The sequence below is a fragment of the Pocillopora damicornis genome, chromosome 2, assembly GCF_964200805.1.
Source record: "Pocillopora damicornis chromosome 2, jaPocDami1.2, whole genome shotgun sequence".
In the NCBI taxonomy this organism is placed as follows: Eukaryota; Metazoa; Cnidaria; class Anthozoa; order Scleractinia; family Pocilloporidae; genus Pocillopora; species Pocillopora damicornis.
This window is the reverse complement of record NC_142671.1, coordinates 28,583,240-28,599,733: the sequence shown is the minus strand read 5'-3', so window position 1 is coordinate 28,599,733 and position 16,494 is coordinate 28,583,240. Positions and strand designations below refer to the sequence as shown.

At 36.4% G+C, this 16,494-nt stretch overlaps 1 protein-coding gene and 1 pseudogene across 2 annotated transcripts; both read left to right on the top strand.

The window, feature by feature from the left end:
• Nucleotides 1–167: 167 nt before the first annotated feature.
• On the top strand, nucleotides 168–1,900 carry LOC149050684 (uncharacterized; annotated as a pseudogene). Its single transcript, XR_016184261.1, has 2 exons — nucleotides 168–453; nucleotides 740–1,900. The product of XR_016184261.1 is annotated as an uncharacterized LOC149050684 (transcript).
• A 4,417-nt stretch (nucleotides 1,901–6,317) lies between these two features.
• LOC149050683 (uncharacterized) lies at nucleotides 6,318–14,322 on the top strand. Its single transcript, XM_089193026.1, has 11 exons — nucleotides 6,318–6,331; nucleotides 7,666–7,732; nucleotides 8,307–8,362; nucleotides 8,519–8,608; nucleotides 9,636–9,684; nucleotides 10,107–10,157; nucleotides 10,322–10,411; nucleotides 11,083–11,157; nucleotides 12,123–12,194; nucleotides 12,396–12,739; nucleotides 13,282–14,322. Exons 1-9 carry the CDS (start codon nucleotides 6,318–6,320, stop codon nucleotides 12,183–12,185), a joined length of 555 nt encoding a protein of 184 aa, XP_089049152.1. The 3' UTR covers nucleotides 12,186–12,194; nucleotides 12,396–12,739; nucleotides 13,282–14,322.
• Nucleotides 14,323–16,494: the final 2,172 nt, after the last annotated feature.

Genomic DNA, 16,494 nt, shown 5'->3' with positions numbered 1-16,494 from the left:
GAAATTTATTCGTTTCTGAAAACCAGACGTTCAAATAATATTCAATTCTCTCCTCGAGGGAAGCTACGCACGAGAGATTTCGCTCGATGTGCACGTTTTATACATCTTGACGAGCATTTGCTGATAAGAACTGTGTAAGTTTCTCAAAAGCCTACTAAAGAGAAAACTTAAAACACACGGTATTTAATATTTTAGTACACATTATCCAAGAGGTCACAAACTGGACCGGAAAGCCAGTAGTGTTGCTGAAGGCGTCGGCTACATCTGATAAAAGCAAGCAGAAGTCAATGAACGACACTGAGAAGAAAGGTGACGAGTCAAAAGTGAGAAGGAAACGGAAATCACGAGAAGAAGCAAAAGAAGATGAAAATCTGGCAAAGAGGATCATGACTGAAGGAGGTGACATCGAGAGAAACGAAAGGCAACAAAGAGACCTTCAAAAGTTTCAGGATGGTAGGGCTGAATTAGCACTTGTAGTTCGTTTACCTGATTTTCAAAAGTCATAAATTTCGCTACTTTGGAAATTCTGCGGTATTCCTTGTTTATAAACACTGCCTTGTTTATACAACGAAAAACGCTCACTTGATAGTTTCTTTTAAATTCCGGCTAAAAACTGTATTATTATCACTTTGATGAGCATTGTGGCGCATTTTGCGTGCTAAAATAAAGAATTTGCCGGGCTAAAATGTATTTTTAAAAATAAACCAAGACAACCAATGGTCGCGCCGTCTTCTTGTAGCGTTGGTAAAAGAAACCGTGGAGCTATTTTTAAAGCCCAAATCATGGCTGAAAACACAGAAAACAACAAGTTGAGCGAGATGTCTGCAACCAATGGTCCACAGGGAACTGTATCACAGAAGACGCAAGTATCTGTGTCTTTGCATAGAAAGGCTATACAAGAACGTGATGGACATTAACCCCCAATTTGTAGATGATCTGCTGCTCGAAACGTTGCTCACAACAGTAGTGGAAAATTTGCACGCTGTTTCGCACCTTAAACACGAGAAATTTACGGTACTTACATATGCCCAGGATTTTGGAACAATTTGCAAGGAATCTCTGAAGCGCACATTTAGATGGGCAGCAAAGTACTACACGCATGACAAATCCTACAATCCGGTACCTCAATCCGCCATGCCCCTTTCTGCTATAGCTACGATGACACCTTTGCCAAGTGAGGACATAACACCAGGGATGGAAGGACAGATCAAAGAGTGGCTAGAGAGTTACAGACCAGTACGCCAACGGACGGTTAGGAGTGAGACCACAAAAGATAAGGCTGGGGCCTTGCCGCCAGCTGTCTACGCCGTTCACCACACCGACGAGTCTGAAGAGAGGCTTCGATATCCTGAAGAAAACACTGTATCGTCAGCAAATGCACAACGCGTTGTCAGCATACAATTTGTGGACGAAGGGGATGTTACTGAGGTGTTTGAGGATCACAGAGAAGTACAAATCGATGAGTATGAGACAGATTCGGATGACGAGGAATCAGATTTTGAAGAACATCCAGAGGTTGTCAACAGAGCGTGTGTTACCCGATCCGGCAGGGCTGTTCGTGCATTTGTGCGTCTCGACATGTAAGAGGTACTAACAGTTAAAAAATCCATTTAACGGTGCAGATTGATACGTATGACAACCAAATTTTTGGCAAAAAAAAAGAGAAAAAAAAAGAAACCTCGCAGAAAAGCCACGAGAGCCGTTGAATAATAAGTGTAGTGAGTTTTTGTGGACGTCTCGGAAAAAAGACTTCCGTAGCTTACAAATTAAAATTAGGTATCCCAGGGGCTAGAGTGGGTGTTTCATTCTTTGTAGAATTTACCTCTCTTGATTTACTTCGATGCCCCGTAGTCGACAGGAAACAAATTCACATCTATAATAAAAGCTTTGGTGAATTTTATCGGTATACTAGATTTGCAAACAAAAGTGGGGTAGATGAGCACGTTGCTAAATTAAAAAATAGCGTTAACGAGGTTTAAGTGAAAACAAATATTGAATTATTACAAGTATTACACTTCGTCTAGAGTTTAAAGTCTTAAATCTGGGCAAATTGCATAATAAATGTGAATAATTAACGAGTATTTTTAATTATTAACTGAGATTTACCGACAAAGGTCAAAAATCTTAACCGACAACCGACAAAGTAATGAAATTTTAACCGACAACCGACATTTTGACCCCCCCATTCAGACCCTCCTCTTAGAGGAGATCCTTTTTGGATTTCCCGGAAAAACGCAAAGCATAAAAATTCATGAGATCTGGAGCTGGATCTCTTAATTGAGATCCACTTTGAGAATGGATTTCTCAGCGTTGAAAATCGTTTTTGGATTTCATGTTTTACCGAAAATTCCGAATTCCCGATTTCAAAATCAAAATCCAGATTCGCAACAGTTAAGCACCCGGATTTCTCTGAACACGGCGTCTTCTTTCTGATTGGCCTGGACTAGCTTTCGACCCAGTTTCTTAGCAGCCACGTTGAAAATGGCGGATGAGCTGCCGTGAATTTAGAACTGAATCAATGTCGCACTGAAGAGTCGGTTTCTTTCGACAATATTGTGGTACGTTTGATGACGGATGATGACGAATGATGAAGACCTGTTCTAAAAACTCGTCTGATCTTCACCTTGTACATCGGATGTGTTAAGTAACGTCTTTCTACCATGATGAAATTCTAATGTTTACTAGGAACCCTTCGAAAGGTAAGAGATCTTCAAAGAACTTTCAACCGATTCAGTGTCAATGAAATTTATCTTATTACATAGGAACGATACTTACTCATCTTCTAACAAATGTTGCACTGATCACTAAGGAATAGGGTGATGGACAAAACAATGTCCTCCAGTGCATGGACTTAACCCCGTTGAACAACTCAAATGAACTACCCTAACATGAACCAACCCTTCGATTTTTTTTTTGTCTTTTTTCGTGGGTCACAACAAACACCACGAAATTTAGGCGATTATTTTTAACATTCAAAATCCTCTCCTCGAAATATAGCGTGATCCAAGTCATGTTACATTCTTCAATATCGGTCACGAAGTAAGGAGAGAAATCGATAATATTAAATGTCCTTCAGAATATAAATTGACGCAGATACAAAATATATTTTCCATGTAAATCAGTTGGCATGGCTATGTTTTGAAGGAGATTATTTTTAAAGGTTTTGCACACCCATTTTAAACCGCATTGTAAACATATTTATGGTCCAGAAGAGCAACACCTTTTTTCTTTTCGCTTTTTCTGATTTTCCTATACTAAATAAATTTAAGATTCTATCATGGGTTATCACAGGTTCTTAATATAAGAGCTAAAAATAATAGACTGTGAATCCATTTTACAAAATTCAAACTTTTGATTGGGTTCTTCAAAGTTGACTCCACTAGCATTTAAATGTAAATTGGCCAATTCGTCTCATCGGATTTTTAATTTAGCTAAGTTAGACATTGAGAAACCTAAGTTTCAGTTGTGCTCTGCAGGCATCAAGCAGTCTTCCCTGGGATTGTTAAATTAAAAGGCAGAAATTGTAATTTCTCTTGCTTTTGCAATACCTCAACAAAGTATCTTTTGCAAGTCTCATCATAATCAGTTATCCCAAAGCATGTTTCAGTGTCTTTTGGAACACTTTGTTGTAGACAAAGAAACTTAAGAATAAGTGCTATTATAAACTGTGTGGTGTAGAAAATGAATTTGAAAAGAAACTAAATGAACTTTAATTAGTTAAACTTCTTTTAAAATGAAGAATTTGTAATAAATTAGAACAAGTAACGGATTGTCTCTCTCATTGAGTGCCTTTTAAACTATAACAGAAGCACTTTGCTTGAAGATTGTAGTCACCTTTGCTTTGCAAGAGAACTTCTGAACTGGCTTGATTTATTTCATGTGAACAAATTGAAACTGGGAAAAAAAAGAGCATTCAGTATCTTTCTTTTAAAAGACATTAAGTTAGTTTAGGTGATTCCTCTGAAAAACAATTTATTGAACAATTTTCCTTAAACTTTCCTTAAAAGTTCCTTGCAAATGTCTGTTTGAAATGATACATAAATTTTGGAAAAGATAAGTCACTGTGCTTGTTTAGGAGATATAAGTGGCCAAACATATCCCATTTATACCTGTACTGGCACTAATGATGTGTGTCATTTAATCAGTTCACAGTACATTTCGCTGCAGGTGGAAGCTAGGGTTTTTTAAGTAACCCTTGAAAACAACTTGATACAATAGGTAGAAAGTTTGGAGCATATGGAACAATTTGATAAATAATTTATGGGAAAATCAGGCAAATTTAAATGACAGAGACTCAAAATGTTCATTGAGTTGTTTCTTTCGAGATCATAATTTGCATGCTCAAATAAAGAGCTATGTGCATGCTTTTAGCCTTATCTTTTTTCCCCTTCAAAGCATTTTTTTAAAATCCCCAATTTAAAGGGAATAAATGGTATACCAAAATTATGCAATAAAAAATATAGGTCACCATGCTCGTATAAGAGCTAAAGACCTTCATACCTCTTTAACCTGGTCCATGGATTGGAAAACAGTACCATGTTCTCAGAATGCACATGTGCTCTTTCCCCTGATTACATGATTTTAATGCACATCACAGGATATGCGTTGATAAACTGAGGAATCACCTTTATGTTTTCATGCATTTTGACTGTAAATCAAGACACTAAGAATTGGTTGAACTGCATGGAGTTTTCTTCTGGGTTCATCAAGGCAAGAAAAATGGGTGTTAGTTAATTTTATTAATTAGGGTAAGCAGCGGCCAAATTCATCCAGTCATTTGAGTGAATTTTTTTTCATGGCATGAGATAATTAAATGCTCATTTTTTAAAGGCAGATTGAAGTGATAATGATAATGATGCTGTGATGACTCAAGCACCAAAAGTTTGGGTGCAATGGACAACATGCTAGATTTGTTTGAACTTCTTCTAAGGAAGCTACTTCATAAAGGCAAAAATAAAAATTCTTGGGTAATCTGTTGTAAACTTTTTGGTGGCACAATCTGTCTGTGACTATTAAGTAAAGGAAAATTGCTGTTGAGAATGACAAGTACTGATACCATTCTTTTTTCAATTAATGTAAAACTAGGAGAAGAACCCAGCAATGAAAAAAGATAGAGTAAAATATAATGCATGTAACATGACTTTTCAGACACATGGACGGTCTCATTTTGAATGATAGGTGTTTCAATCCTAGTGCTCAATTAGACTCAGTTCAAGCCCAGTTTCTAAATAGTTTCAATGATCTTTATTGTTCTCCTTGGACGTTAATTTTACTACACCTTGTATCTTGAAATATGTTGAATACTATTGTACATGTGACATTCACATGAATTTTGCCAGCATTATTGGAGACATTGTGGTGGAGAGGTTAGGGCGCTGGACTTGTGCTCTTGTGGTCCTGGGTTCAACTCTTTACTCTGTTGTTTACTGGATTTGTTTTTGGTTGCCCTTAGTTTAACTCCAAGCTTGCACTTTGTAAAAAGCCAACTGGCTAATGCCTGTGTCCAAAATATCACAAGTTGTGGATAAGGATTCTCACTTCAGATAACCAAGGGCATCACTGGTAAACATTGCTAGCTCTGTGGTGACTGGTTTTTTTTTGTTTAATATTTCACAACAAGTTACAGAGGATAGTAAATAAGTACCATTGGAATCACTCACTATTCTGGAAAGTTGATTGATTAACACTGTGAGCTTGAAGAACCACAACAGACAGAATTGCCCTTATGGTACTTTCACAGAAGATGAAAAACAGTTGGATTCCCTTTAGGACATGTATAAATCAGCTCAGGACGTGTTGCAGAAACAGGAAGAGCAAGAAATGGCCATTAAGAAATGTAGGAACAAAGTGGATGACTGATGAAATGACAATGTTTCAAAGAATTATTACAAAGGATGCTACACCTAAACAAGTGAGTAATACTTAAGCATGAACTTTTGAGTCAACTGTTAAAATCAATAGCTTTTCTTACTGTTTAAACAGGTACCACTGATCAGCACCATAATGATTTGATTTGATGCCCTCTGATGCCATTAACCCTTTCACTCCCACAAGTGACCAAGACAGAATTTCTCCTTACAGTGTCAATACAATATCAAGCAGGCAGGTGATGAGAATAGAGGAGAATATCAATCATGGGATTATTAGTTGATCCAATACCAAATTCTCTGAACTAACATCATAAGAATAGTATGGTAGATAGTAAGGAGAATTATTAATTAGATCTTGGGAGTGAAAGGGTTAAATTAGAAATTATTATTTATAATTAGTTAAAACGTGGCGATCCTTTGTAGCCACCCTACATGCCATATGGCATAATGGGCATGAGTGAGTAAATTTTAATTAATGAATGGCAAAGACAAGGTTCAAGGAGATCAAAGTCTGAAGAATGACTTCTTGGAAATGGCAAGTGAAAAAACTGACCCAGAAAGGCTTACATGTCCTTAAGATACTAACAAATTTATTACAGTAAATTACTCGACTAACACACTAAAATATATTCCGCACGCACAACAAACTAGCGTACAAAAATCCCAAAGGGCAAAAACAAAAGGCAGTCTAATAAGTGGGTGTTTAGTTCTTTACATCCTTTTTGTCATGTTCTAGTTTTGTTTGTGTTGTTAGTTTTTAATTTAAGTTTGTTCTAAATGTATTGAAATTAGTGCAATTTATTAAATGCAATGCATATTTTGCCTAGTGCTGTTATAGCTTGTGCTTTTTCTGTTCTGGCCAATTTAAAACCTGTCAGATATACAACAGTTTTTCAGTTAACTGATATGCGAGCAGTACTGTGTTAAATGTGTCTGTAATTGGCCCTCCATTTATAAGCCTTCCTAAAACCCCTTACAAAGTTGTATAAGCACAGGCATTAAAGGCTTTGGTTTACCATATAGTATTTTTTCTGAGTAGTACAGGTGTATGTGTCTACAGCTGTACATGTCATGTTGTGTAACATATAGGTCACTAAAATGTGAATATATAACAGTAACTGTGAATCTCTCAAAGTTACTTGCATGGTTTTCAGTTGCACAAAACTAGAAAACCTGATGTCAATGCCCAGAAATAATTATTGTGGGCAAAATGTTTTGAGAAAGTGCATTCACAGGCTTAATATTATGCTAGCTTCACTTTTCAAAACATGATTGCCTGAGGTTTGAAACCACCTTCTTCTCCCTCCCCTCCCTTATCAATTTTGTTGTGTTTAATTTTTCACTGTAATATACATTGCATTAATGCCAATGTTATCCAAGTTAATTTGTGTTTGTATTTTTTCTATATCATTGTAAATCATGTTATGTTAAGTTATTTTTTTCTGTTAACAGTGTGAAATTATAAAAACTTGGAAAAAAAACTTGAAAAACTTGGAAACAGCATTGAAGAATGAATAAGGAGTCAAAAACGGTATACCATGCATACATATGCTTAGACAGATGCTTAGTTGAGATTTAGTTCTGTTGTCTTAAATTATTTGTCCACGATTTTAGATTGCCTAAGCTTTAACATTGTTCATATTTTCTGGTTTTACACCAAATTCTCAGTGCTAAAATGATATGAAATGTATCGCACATAGTGTGAAAATTTAAATTTAGATCTCAGAATTTTGAAAAGATAGAAAAATTTTTTTGCAAAATTTTCTAATTTCTGTTTTATTGTCATTGCTTTTAGTTATGCTGGGGATTCAGACTTTGCATTATCTGTCAAGGGTGTCAGTGTTGGCATTGAAGATCTCCAGGTATATTGTATTTATTACAAACTGAAACTATGAGTTGTTTGAAACTGGAATTTGCATTTATTATCCTGCTGTTTTCTTATGTTTTTTTTCATCCCATTCCGCTTTGTGGAAGTCTGTGTGTGATTTTGTGCTCTCTTGTTCCAGCTGTTCCTCTTGTGGGTGGGGTGTCAATCTTCTTTCTTAACGGACCAATAAGTTGAAAGTTAATTGAAATACAAATTTTTGACAAGAAAAGTTGTTTTTAGGTTGTCAATACTTTACTACAAACTGAATCAGGTTGGATATTTAACAAATACATTCCATTTTGCAGTAGGTCTGTTCAGTTACAGACCACAGATGTCAAACTGTGGTAAGAAAAAAAAAAGTGGCTCTAAAGTTGCAGCCAAGTGTGTCTGAGTGTGTTGAGGCTGTTACAAGGAAATCCAATTGTTTTATATTATAAGGAAGTAAAATGTTGTTCATGGTGATTTAATCTATGCCTCTGCATGTCCTCAGATAGATTGAAAGTAAGATCCAATCAAATTGGGTGTATGATTCAGCTTATTGTGAATTTTGTTTGTTTTATTCTTTACAGGACATAGACTTTGACTTGATTAATGTGGCAAATATTCTTGATATTCCCAGTCTGAGGTATGTTTCACCCTTCAGAAAGCTTGCATGGGCAACAGTAGATATACTTATAAGATGAATCATTAGTTGTAGTAAAGAAGACATGATTTATAAATTAAACTAATATGGATTAGAGGTGATGTGAGGTTCTCTAACTTCCCTATCCCTTTTTTTCAGTGACATGATCCTTAGAGTAATATATGATGTTGTGGTGGGATTTGTGGTTCTCCCAAACACGATCACAGTTCCTTTGACTGACATTGATCTGTATGAACTGAAATACCCCTTGCCTGATGTGAGTGACTTCAGTATTTATCATTAAAATTTTCTTTCTGCAAATTGTCTTTTATTGTGCCTCAAGACATTGTTTAAAACAATTATTTTAATTTGAATAACTCAGTAGTACTGAGTACACCAAGTGTACACATAAGTGAAGTTTTTAAAGGTTTTTGACAATTGATTTTGCTTTCTCTTGTCACTCCAGGGTGTCCTTTGCATTGAAGTCCTGGAAGCTAAATAGACTTAATCAAGAAAGACATTGTTATCATATCTAAAGGTTCTACTGAGATTCAAATGTTATTCTTAGAGGTATGTGTCAAAGCTATGGAGATTACTGTATGAGCTAAAGACATGAAAGAGCCCTTACTGACCAGTGGTAATATGTATCCAAGTGTCTTTTGGTGCTTGTGTCACTGAAATTTTTCTACCCCAGTTTCATGGAAGGTGAATCATACTTAAAGTCTGAACTCCTCTGAAAATTATACAGCTGTGTAAACTTTTTTGATTGTTTAATCTCAATTAAATAGAATAAGAAATCAGTGAGGCATAAATTTATTAATTATTATGTCATTTTTTGGATTTCTTATTTTCTTTGCCCCCATGAGGAGATGAATTCATTGGGACAAGATCATTGCTTCAGAACACCAATGAGTATCTTACTGTATGTGCACCATAGCTCATGATGATATTTCTTTCTGTTGCCACTGGGAGCCAAGACATTCTGCATAAAGACAAAGGACAACACAGTGAATCGGATATGGAATGAATATATGGAATATTTCAATTCTGATTGTTTTGTTTCTGATTGTTTATGTGAAGGCCTTTGCAGAAAACTCACATGGTCAGAAAATATAAATTGGTGTCTTTGATGAAGACTAAGTATCTGATGATGAATCTCTTGGAACATACAGTAAGTAATCATCCAAGTATGAATTAGTAGAAAGCAACTCATATCTCCAGTTTTTACATGTATGTGACTGTTTTGATGTTGACAAATGATGTTTTATCTCCTTAGTGTTAAGGCTGACATTGGTACAATTGTCCAAAAATGCAATGTTGAATTGGTAAGTTGCAAATCTTCTGCTTATTAAAGAGTTGTATGTCATATTCAATAACCGGTGTTAGGAACCTTTTTTAACACCGTGTGATTTGATATAGCATCTAGAGCAATTTTTAATTTATTGTTGAATTAAAGCAACCCAGGATTGCACTGGGTTTACTTCTTATGGTCTGTGATTGGTCTTGAAAACATGAGCTACCCTCTGAGCCAAACACATACAAAGAGATAAAACTTATAGTGATTTGATCAGTGACACTTTCCTCTACTTTGGGTACTTCACCTGTTTTTTTTCTTTCAACTGAGTTTACATTCACAGGTTCATTTTAATAATTCTCCCTGTCCTGATTGGCCACTGTGATGAATTATTGGTTTAAACACTCAGATTAAAACTCCTAGAAGTGATTACCATGTAACTTCTCTCTATAGTATCCATACATTATACAGCAAACAGGTAATGAGAACACTCAAACTCATCAGGTACAATTTACAGTATTACCTTGATTGAAACCTAATTCTCATAATCAATTTACAAGGAAATGTGTAGTAGCCAGAGGGGAGAATTGATGATCAGATCTTGAGAGTTAAAGGGTTAAATTCACTCAGTTTATTCTAACCTGGAATTATGTAATTTTTGAATACAGTGGCTTCCACTAGAGAATGTGAAGAGTGGCCAGATCAACTTGAGATGCACATGGTTCACACTGACTGCCAAACCAGAGGATCTCTCACCAGTAAGTTCACAGTCAGCCTAACAAAAGGGTTGTTTTCATTTATGAGGATAAGTTGAATAGAAAAACCAAATCAGTGCAGTGCAGTCAAAGAATAGTAAATGGAAAGCAGAAGATGTGGACCTGTACTTTTGAGAATGGGTGTGTGAGTTGGTTCCTTCTGTGTGTTTTCAAGGCTCAGAAACAACTTTTCACCATTTTCTGTCTGTAATGTTCAGCACGTCTAACAACTTTGGCACACTTTGGAAGTACAGTAGTCAGTGGGAGAACTTTTTTTTTTACTGACTGGCCAGGCTCAAAAAAACAGGACCAGTTTAGCAAGAACTGCACCTTGGTCCTTTACATATGTAAGCAGGACCGACCATTTGTTTAGGCAGACCAAGAGGCAAAGATCTTGACTGTGTATTATTTGCTTGTTTATTAGTTTTGTTTTTTGTGTACAGCCTGACCAAGCCATTATTGGTGAGGAAATGTTAGCGACAGCAGCTCTTTTTGTTAAACTGGACTCAGCCAAGAATCTTCCCTAGAGTAAGTGTGTGATGTAGTCTCTTCTTTATTTGATAGAAAAGAAAATAAGAATGCAAAATCTCTGCTTCTCAAAATACACTGCAAGACCACACAAAGTGTGAAAGGTCACTGTTGTTAAGTTTTAATGTAAATTATAATTTTTTTAGGTAACAAATGCTGCCTGTGGCACCACAAGTGCATTCTGCAAACTTACTGTAGGAAATATTACTTACCAGAGTAAGGTAGGTCACACTTTTGATTGATCATCCATAAGGTATTGTTTCCTGTGTATCATCACTGAATTGTCACAGATACAAGGTCCCACAGGTTGGCACACTATGTTGTTGATCTACAGGATAAGGGAGTTTAGTTTCCAAAAAAACAACTATGCTTTGGTTTTGTTAACTCAGTTGATAAAACTAATGGTGGATGTTACCCATACCATTTACATGTCAGTGTTGGTGGTTGTCTTATTGAAGGAAACTCTTATTACTGTTGTTTCTTACTGTTACAAGTACATTTCTCTTGTGTTGGTGTAATGGAAACCACATGTCATTGAGTACACAGTTGTTTTATGTAATTTGATCATTACCAGATCAAGCTTTCAGTAGTGATGCTGGGCACCACTATTTATAACCCCTGTCCAAATCTTTTCTTTTTAGCATTTGAAGACAAATGAGATTTCCCTAGTTTTTGTTTTGAATTTTAGCCTCATAACTCAATTAGTGCTACTGCACTCAACTAGTATGTAGGAGGTGTTGCTGGCTTCTTTTCTGCAATTGCTTAAATTACAGTCCACCTGCAACGACCATTGCCTGATCTTCATCTGCAGCTCAAATTAAATTAATTTAAAAAAAATTATGATTAGAATTGTTAATGGGAAAGGAGAACGCCTTAAAACTTGCCTCTCAATGAGTGTCTCTGTACCTCAGTTGCTAGGAGTAGCCAACTAGTATCTTGAATGCTCTGCGGGTTCAAATCATTTCAAAGCCTGAATTTTTTCAGGTTTTTTTTTCTGCAGTTTCTTATTAACAATAAATTACAGTGTACCTGTGAGGATCATTTCTTTGCTTGAATTTCATCTGAAATTTATTCCTTTCAAAATTATGACTTCTGAAATAACTGAACAACTAGTTAATGTCTCCATTTGCTAATAGGGATATAAACTGAGATCATTTCTCTCATGTAATTGCTGCTTTCTTTGTAGCAACTGACACAATGTCAGTTGGTGAGAAATAGATTACTGACATGTATTTGGAACCAGCTGTAGAGGTTTGAAGTAGGTTTAACAACTCAGAGAAAAAGATTATATCTTTGATTATTCCTTTTAAAATTGTGGAAATTCCTGAAATGGTCATGAGCATCAAACCTTGAATAACTCTCACTAAAATGGGGAAGAAAGAGTATAGTCAGCTGTAGAAATAAATAATCAGACCTTGATCTCATATCTTACATGTACGTCATTTTTATCCCATAAAAGCGGACTCAGTACTCGTAAAAACGTAGAAGATGGATTCAAGCTGTTGTGTCCGAGGCGGCTCGTGTAAAGTTAACATGCCATCTTTCTTCACGTGTCCATTGAAGAGAGTCGCCTGGAAAACTGATTCAAAATGGCCCTTTGAACGTTCCAGTTTCGTTGTATAACACGGAGGACTGCAGAGTGCTGACCTCGGCTTTCAGTAAAAGAAGAAGCCTAGCAGGCAGCGCGCTCTTGAGGCTCTGACTGCTCCACGTGATCGGCTGGGCCTGCAAAAACCACAACTGCAACGGCAACGGGAACATTACTAAACATAAGGTTTAATGAATAGAACAATGGCTTTGTAGGTGCGTTATAAATTATTTTTCTAAATTTCTCTGCGTCCTCTGCAAAACTACAACGTGAAATCACCAAACTCTGCGTCTTTTGGAGAACGTGACCGACGACGGCTAATTTTTTAATTTTCTATTTCTAATTTAACGGTGTTTTTTATTTAGTTTCAGATAGATTTAACAGTGAAAAACAAACTAAACGACTTTAGAGTAACGCGAGACTCGTAGGTAAAATAGAGGTTCACTTTTTAACCGACGTTGTCCACGGCATCGCCGTCGTCGTTTCTTAAACTCGCTATTGTTCATGTGTGGCATGCGATTTGAACAATAAATTAGCGAACTATGGCACAGGAGGCTAGTTTGTGGTGGTTTTTGTTATGGAATAGACACGTGTAAGTAGGTTGAGTGAGTCTGTGAGTTTTAGTCTTTCTAAGTGTGTCTTTCGGAATCAATCAATCAGTGTTCGTCAACAAAGTCAAAGTGTTTTTAAATAACATGTTATCTTCCAATATCCTCTGACTTATTTCGCCTCCAGTTGTTCTAATATTTCGTTATAGGTGTGCGGTGTGCGCTGCCTCCCAACCGTTATCCAGTTTCTTACACCGTTTCTTAACAGGATCTCAACTAAGAAATCCATCTCAGCCATTTGGATTCAAATCACACCTTCAAATCATCCCTTGTTCTGAATGTAGTATTTACGTCATGCTATAGAAATGCAGCCGATCGAGAATAGCTATGTATACCTTGGCGGCCGTTGCAAATACCGCGGTCGGTTGAACAGTGGTTTCTAGTAATGTTACCAGGAAGTCCTCACCGGTTCCAATTTCCCGCCGAAAACAAGATGCCTAGTGCGACGGTTCCCTAACTTCCTTTTCAATTTCTTTTTGTTTTTTATTTGTTTGTTTGTTTTTGGGGGGGTACAGCTACACGCAGATTAGGGTTTGTTATATCGAAAACCTCGATTTGACGAATTTGCGGAAAAACAACCATAATGTTCGTTAAATCGAGGGATGGTTAAATTTTTTTTCGGTGGTGTGACGTCGGGCATTTCGGGATCGGAACGATTACTGAAATTAACATTTGTGCGTTAATATCTACATGAAGCTACCGTACGCTGTACAGGTCTGTACATAGCTACAGCACCTTGTTTTAAAAGCACGGAGGACAAATTTCAGTGGAAGTCACTGGCAAACAGAGAAACAAGGGTATTAAAGAGGTAATTCCTGCCTCTTACAAGTTTAACTACAAGAAGCCTTATTGTAACTAATAAGAGACAGAGAGGATAAAGCGGATCTGTAGATGTGTCCATAGTGTCAGTGTCAGCATTCGTGGGATTTATGATAATCACAAATCTCGTTGTTTTGTCATTGCGTTACTGACTATCTTAGAATTTTCTATTATACTGACGCAAATGTACGTAACGACCATTTAGTAATAATATATACCATCCGACATACTTAGTGGCTTCAAGAAATTCTCGTATCTGTATACGAACGAAATTACGAACTGCGTCGTTACCTTACCGCCGTCGGCATTTATAATGAGCTGTTAACTGTGACGTCCTATTGTTATAGAATTAAAGGATTTTGATTCTTGTTGGTTTGTTTTGCATTTGTCTTTTGTCACGTGTTGACATTTGTTCATTATATCGGGGTTTATTATACGTTTGGGCTTCTGGATTGTTTTCGTTCTACAAGGATTTCCTTATATCGAGGTTCTTTCCTATACATTTTACTGTAACTTTGGTCGGGCTGAAGACTATTGTTCGTTATATCGAGGACTTCGTTGTATCGAAGTTCGTTAAATCGAGGTTCCACTGCGCGTTAAGTTGCATCAGGCCTCAGAGACCAGTGGAATTCTGGTTGCATGGTTTTTTTGGCTCATGCTAAATTTAACTGAGTGTAATTTTCAGGGGAGAGGGATATGTCTGATGGTATGAGCACATCCTCTCACTTTTACTTTACTTCCTTTTTTTTGAAGTGAAGTTGCAATTAATTTTTTCACAAAACAACCAAACTCCCACACAATAAATTATCTTGAAGACACTTTGTTTACATATATTGAAGTAGCTGAATTTTATCTTCCTTACACATGAAAATTAGAAACCAGCTTCAGTTTTTGTTTCTTTAGTCTTGGAAATTTAATAGAATAAACCATTGAACTTTTTTGGCAATAAGTAAATCAACAGAAAAGTAAAATAACATCGACTTCGTTGACATCTTTCAATGGTTTCTCCCAAAGATAAGATTATAATGGAAAAGTACCTTTGTTATTCAAATTCTAACTAAACATATGGAAGTAAAAGATGATTTTTAAATTTTGTTTACTACAGTTTTGAATATTTAATTCCAAGGATAACGGCCGCCTGATAGTATTAACGAACTTGGAGGATTAGTTAGCAACAAACTGAACTGTTAAATCGTGAAAAATGAAAAATAGTTATACATCTGAGTTTTAAGGAGGATTATGCTGAATGGAGATGTGCAATATCTATCACAGCCACAGTAATTATTTACCGTGGCTACAAACTGATGACTGGGTTGAATTTTATTTTGTGTTTTTTGAAATGTTTACATGTTCAACTTTCTTAAAATTATTTTCTATGGCACCATGTAGGTATCTGACTATTTTAATTCTGGTCTTATAGACTTAATTATTTAGCCCAAATAAGTAAATTTAAAAAAGCGTTAGGGATGTATAAATTACCTAAAGTGAATTTAAAATGAGACAACCTCTACTTTTATTACTTGCGCGCGCAGCTTTAAACATCTGTGTGGGCTTTTTTTATAACAACTGATTTGAGAATAGAATGATTTTTGCGTTGGCAAATTTGGCGACGTTATATAAGCATGCATCCCTCAATAGTAGGCCGGGAGACAATCGCATGATATTTTTAGCAGCAAACAGAAGTCCACTTTTATGAAATACGGTGGACTAATCAGGTTCTTTTTCTTTTGTCTAAATAACCAAGGAATTTTCGTTTTGTAATTGTATATTTATATGGTTTTGACTTAGGTTGATTTCAGCATTTTTAGAAATAAACCGGTCACTTGACCTGAAATTGGTTGTTAACAGGGAAAGATCCTTTAAGAGAACCTCTTGACTATACCTTTAGACCCCTACTCTCGTCAACTGTTATTTCCAAGTATTCTTTCGCCCCCCGCCCTCCCCCTCCCCCGCCCTCCATCAAATAAAATGATTGCTATTCAGCCAAACAATTCACGGTTTTTTAGAGTCCAATTTTCCCTCGGAAAGTTCTGATTAAAATTCTCAAGTCTCGGCTGCTTATGGCAGAGCTTCTCTCACTTCCTTTGTGTCTTTGTAGTATGTCCGCGCGTCCTCTCATGACTGAGACGGTCCTGTTTTGCAGATAACACTGTGGCATTTTGGGAAAGATTCACAATTTATCTGACAGAACAACTCGGAGAGCCTTGACACCAGTCAAACTAGGAGCAAAATAACGAGCTGAGACAAACAGTTCCCTCTAAAGTTTCTCGTTCACTTTCCTTGCATTCCGCTGAACACAAACAGAGGCGCATGCGTACACTTAAATGAATTTTTATTGATGAGTCAATTGTCAACAAGCCTGATTTCGATATGAAATGTCCTGTTAAGCTGATCAAAAATGAGAAAATTGGGCAAACAATAATAACTGAATTCTGTGTCAAGTTCTTCGTTAGGAGAGGAAGTGCAACAAAATATGTGAATATTTCAGTGACATCTTCCACGGCCTCCCAAAGTCTTCACGCAAATAAAAAAAGAAAATTGAC

Excerpts from the sequence above, each read along its gene's own strand:
- LOC149050683 (XM_089193026.1), top strand. Across the intron at positions 7,733-8,306 it reads TTGGCATTGAAGATCTCCAG|GACATAGACTTTGACTTGAT; the intron begins GTATATTGTATT and ends TATTCTTTACAG. Across the intron at positions 8,363-8,518 it reads CTTGATATTCCCAGTCTGAG|TGACATGATCCTTAGAGTAA; the intron begins GTATGTTTCACC and ends CCTTTTTTTCAG.